General features: G+C 53.6%; 1 protein-coding gene across 1 annotated transcript; it reads left to right on the plus strand.

Moving 5' to 3' along the window:
• Positions 1–953: 953 nt before the first annotated feature.
• On the plus strand, positions 954–4981 carry SERPINC1 (serpin family C member 1). The gene is made up of 6 exons (XM_082765918.1): positions 954–1360; positions 2327–2542; positions 2921–3058; positions 3152–3545; positions 3894–3958; positions 4453–4981. Exons 1-6 carry the CDS (start codon positions 980–982, stop codon positions 4624–4626), a joined length of 1368 nt encoding a protein of 455 aa, XP_082622044.1. The 5' UTR covers positions 954–979; the 3' UTR covers positions 4627–4981.
• The last annotated feature ends 126 nt before the right edge of the window (positions 4982–5107 follow it).

The following is a 5107-nucleotide window of genomic DNA, read 5'->3' on the forward strand; positions in this document are numbered from 1 at the left end:
TCCTCACACGGCAGCGCGGTTACTGCAGCGCTGAGCGCACGGGGGCAGGCGGAGACCCAAGCTGGATGCTTCTCTTCCACAGCGGGCACGTCCTGGGCAAGCTGCCAGCCCTTTCCAGCAGTTGTTTCCCAAGCTGCTGTGGCTGTGGTCTGTGAGCTTCCTCCCGCAGGACACGTGAATAAACCCGACAGAGTCACGTAAAGGGCATCTCCAAACCACTCCGTGCAGAAGGCCTTGCGTGCTGCTTCATCAGCCCCCGCATGGCCAGCAAGGGTTTGCTGCCAGCGCTGGTGGGAGGGGCATCCCTTGCTTTAGCAGAGGTGGAAATGTAAATGATCTCTGGCTTTCTAGGAGACTTTTCAAGACCTGTTTTTGCTGGAATGTGGTCACTGATGTTAGTCTCACCTCCTCAGGTAACAGGGACAGTCAGTTTTTATCGCAGCATGGATGGGAATAGCTGCAATACCCTGGCTACACCATATGATTGTACGTAGTGCGCTTTTTAGGGACTGAAGATGCTCAGCACTTGGAAGGACTGGAAGAGGGGAAGGAAACGGTCAAACATTTTGTCTAAGGCTGGCTTGTCTGCCAAGCTTGTGGCACCTAGGGGCCCTCCACACGAGGAAGCTGGGTAGGAGCTGTACAGAAGCATAAATGCAACTGAACTGCAGACCCAGCTCTGGCAGCTGTACAGTGGGGGAGGCTCAGACCTTTGATCCACATGTCCTTGCACCAATTTGCCAGGGCTGCTTAAAAACAGGCACCCGGGGCTGTAGGAAAGCACTGTTCTCATTATGTCATGTGTAAAAGCAGAGTGTGCTCCGAGGCATTCCTGCTCCTGCTTCGTCCTGCAGCTGCAATATGAGAGGGCAATGGGAGGGGGGTACAGTGGCGGTCCTGCTGCTCGGGTGCTGTGACAATACTGGGGATTTCTTGGGCAGGCGGGTGCCTAGTGAGCTCTCTCTCTGGTTCCAGGACAATGCATCTCTTTGTGGTGTGTCTCTTCAGCGTCTGGGGCCTGGCTGCCCCTAAGCCCTATGTTGTGGAAGATATTTGCACTGCGAAGCCCCGCGACATCCCGGTGAACCCCATGTGCATCTATCGCAACCCCGAGAGGAAGTTCCAGGAGGGCGAGGGGCAAGAGCCAGGGAAGAGCAAGAGCAAGATCCCGGAGTCCACTAACCCCCGGGTCTGGGAGCTGTCAAATGCCAACTCGCGCTTCGCCATCGTCTTCTACAAGTACCTGGCCGACTCCAAGGACAATGGAGAAAACATCTTCATGTCGCCCCTCAGCATTTCTACAGCCTTCGCCATGACCAAGCTCGGAGCATGTGGTGACACCCTGCAGCAGCTCATGGAGGTCGGTGGTGTTTCCTCAGCCCTTCCCTGTAGCCGTCACCAAGGGCTGAAAGGCTGCAGAGGTGACGGTGGCCAACAGCTGCCGAGAGCCATCCGTGTCAGGGTGGCTGTGTGGCTTGAGAAGCACCATTGGGTTAAACAGCCCCTGGGGAGGAAGACGTGAGGCTGCTCGTGCCTCGTTGTGTTCAGATCCCAGCTCTGCAGGGACCACCTGTGGTCATCTGCAGTCTGGGGGCAGACCAGCAAAATGCTGAAATCCTTCCCCTCTTGGCCAGCCCCCCCTGCTGAGGGGACCCTTCTCTCGCTGAGCCAGTGCCCTCCCATAGGAGGTGGTGCCAGGGATCCCAGATGTCTGTGAGCGCTGTGCTGTGGGATTTTCTGTGCCTAAAGCCTTGAGCTGGAGACTAGCTGACAAATTCGAATTGTTCTTCCAGTTGGCAGCTAGGAACAGATTAGGGAGAAAAAAATGCGCTGCAGAAACCTACCCTCAAAGCAATTGCTACATCTTAGAAAACAGATAACAAGTACCAGAATTACTCAGCAGACCATGAGAATTGCTCCTGGGAAGGAGCAGCCTTCGGCCTTCTCATGGGAGGGCTTAGCCCAAACCTCCTGTGGCCTGTGCTGACCCAGGAGCTGCCTCCAGGCCCCTGCCATGCTGCCCGCCTTGTGTGAGGCCCCCCGGGGCTGGGGCAAGGGGGTTGAATCCCTGAGCATGGACTGTGCTGGTTGTAACAGCGCTGGGGAAAGCCTGGTGGCTCACATGCTGGGCTGGAACTGGTTCCCTGACAGAGGTTGGGGGCACAGAGGAAAAACTTGGGGGGCAAAAGCTCTGAAGGCCTGTAGAGCTCTCAGTTCTGTGGCTTAGGCTGGTGAGGGAGGGCAAAGGCTGCTGGTGGGATCCTGGAGCTGTGGGGGAGTACAGGAGCTGGCTGGTGAATCTCTTCTCGCTGCTTGGCCCCTCCAGGTCTTCCAGTTTGATACTATTTCAGAAAAGACGTCCGACCAGGTCCACTTCTTCTTTGCCAAGCTCAACTGCCGGCTTTACAAGAAAGCCAACAAATCGTCGGAGCTAATATCAGCCAACCGCCTCTTCGGAGAGAAATCTTTGGTCTTTAACGAGACCTACCAGAACATCAGCGAAATAGTGTATGGAGCCAAACTCTGGCCGTTGAACTTCAAAGTGAGTGTGAACTTCTGTTGTTTGTGTGTGTCTTTTTTTTCTGTGTGGGTTTTTTTTTTTTTTTTTGGTTTGTGGCAGAGGGAGGGGAGTGTTTTTTCCTCCCTGCCCTTCTGCTTTTGCTGCGTCCTCACCTCCTGCCCGCAGGCAGTGCCACGCTCTGGGCATGCAGGACACAAGTGAAGGCAGGCGGGAGGACAGGACACAGCTCCTCCTGTCCCAGCTCCTTAACCACAATCACTTCACAGCTCCTAATTTCTAAACACTGCAGCACTGTGCGGTGTCCTTCCTCAGCGTGCACCCTGTAATGCCTCCTACAGAAGGGTTACAAAGAAGTTTTTTATAACCCTTGACTTAACCTATTTTGGTCTCGTCCTTCAGGAGAAGCCAGAGCTTTCCAGGAAGATCATAAATGAGTGGGTGGCTAATAAGACAGAGAGGCGCATTACAGAAGTGATCCCAGAGGGAAGCATCAATGATCTCACTGTCCTGGTCCTGGTCAACACCATTTATTTTAAGGTACAGCTAACAAAACTTGGGGGAGCAGCCAACTTCCCTGGGGGGAGTAATGATGCTCATGTTTGTCTCTGTGCTCCTCAATCTCCCTTGTAGGGGCACTGGAAATCACAGTTCCCGACTCCGAACACAAGACTGGATTTGTTTCATAAAGCCAACGGGGAGACCTGTCAAGTCCCAATCATGTACCAAGAGTCCAAATTCCGCCACGCATCTGTTCCCCAGGACAAAGTGCAGGTGATGGAGCTGCCTTACAAGGGGAACGATATCACAATGGTGCTGGTCCTGCCCTATGCTGGGACGCCGCTGGTGGAGGTAGAGCGAGACCTGACATCGGAGAAGCTGCAGGACTGGATAGACTCCATGCGGGAGGTCTCTCTCACAGTCTCTCTCCCTCGCTTCCGCATTGAGGACAGCTTCAGTGTCAAGGAGAAGCTGAGAAAAATGGGGCTGGAAGATCTCTTCAGTCCAGAAAATGCGAGACTCCCAGGTCAGATGTGGAAATGGGGTGGTGGAGGTGGAGGTATAACCGCTCCTCTGCAGGTGCCAGGGCAACACGTGAGGAAAAAGACTGTGCCCACATTGAAGTGATGCTACACCCATGAGGGACTCAGTGCTCTGTCCTCATCGAGGACGCACAGCCCTGCTCAGCACCAAGGGCATGGGAGTTGAGTAATCAATTACAGTTGATGGAGGATATCCTTGTTTTAGGGCAAATGTGCCTTCTGTTTTGAACACAGGTCATGAAAGGTCATGAAGGATGGAGGTGTTTTGTATCTTGAGCTGCTCTCTCCATACATTGTTGTAACTCTCCCCATTCTGTTATTCTGGGTTTCAGGCATAGTTGCAGAGGGCCGTACAGACCTGTACGTATCTGAGGCTTTCCACAAAGCCTTCCTTGAGGTAAGCCTTCTTTTGTCCCAGGATATGTTTTGCTCTTTCTTTTAAAAACTTGAAGCATAAAGGGAAAAAAGTAGCTCTGGACCAGTGGTGGTCACTTCCTCAGTGATTTGGGGCTCTGGGGTAAGGTAGAACCTCAGTACCTTGAGCGTGTAAAGGTGCTCAGCCCCCAGTGATGCTGCAGGTGTTGGGAGCACAAGTAGGACACGATGGGAGCCTGAGGCCTGATCCAAAGCTTTGTGACAAGACTCAAGTGCTCTTTCCTGCTTATTTCATGGCAGGTGTGTGCCGGGTGGGTGGCACAGCTTGGCACGGTTGGGCTGGCAGTGCTATCCTCCTGCCTTCCTTGGGTAGAGATCTCCTCTTTACCAATGTAAAAGAATGTGCTCTGACCTGTGCTGTCATCTTGTGCTCCAAACTGGTGGGGTAGGAGGGAGAGCCCTCCAACTGCTGCATAATGCCTGTATTTTAAACCCATCTTCTCTTTTGGTTGGTAGGTGAATGAAGAAGGCAGCGAGGCATCAGCGGCCACAGCCGTCCTTGTCTCCGGCCGCTCCTTCCCTATGAACAGAATTATCTTTGAAGCCAACAGGCCCTTCTTGCTTTTCATCCGGGAAGCCGCCCTCAACACCATCATCTTCATGGGCAGAATATCTGATCCTTGCTCCTAAATGGGCTGTCAGGGCCTCACTTCTCCCTTTCTGCCCTTGAAAAAGGGGCAGTAGGGTATCGGCACGCAGCCCACATCGCTGCCGGGGCGGTTGGTCTTACTGTTTGGTGCAAGCTGTGGGGACGGATTGGAACCAGCTGGGCTGCTCCTGCCCCTCCTTGCTGTGTCAGGTGAGGGGGTCTCAGAGGGCACCTCTCCTTCTTGCTCAGAGGAAACTGAATTTTTTGTGGCATCCAGGACTGAGTCCAGCATCGCTGTTGTTCTTGTATCCAACCCCTCCTCCCTTTCAGGCATCAAACTGTAACTCTGATCCCCCAGTACATTAAAAGCCTATACGTCTGTCTGTAACAAACTGATCTCTGAATGGACGCTTTTCACTAAGTTGCTTCCGAGACTTGTCAAGGAACGCGCCCTTACCTACGCTCCTCAGTCCCGGCAGAACAGCTGGCAAGGCCAGTGGAACTGCCACAGCCAGAGGGCAC

Source organism: Aythya marila (assembly GCF_965140915.1).
Source record: "Aythya marila genome assembly, chromosome: 8".
Taxonomy (NCBI): Eukaryota; Metazoa; Chordata; class Aves; order Anseriformes; family Anatidae; genus Aythya; species Aythya marila.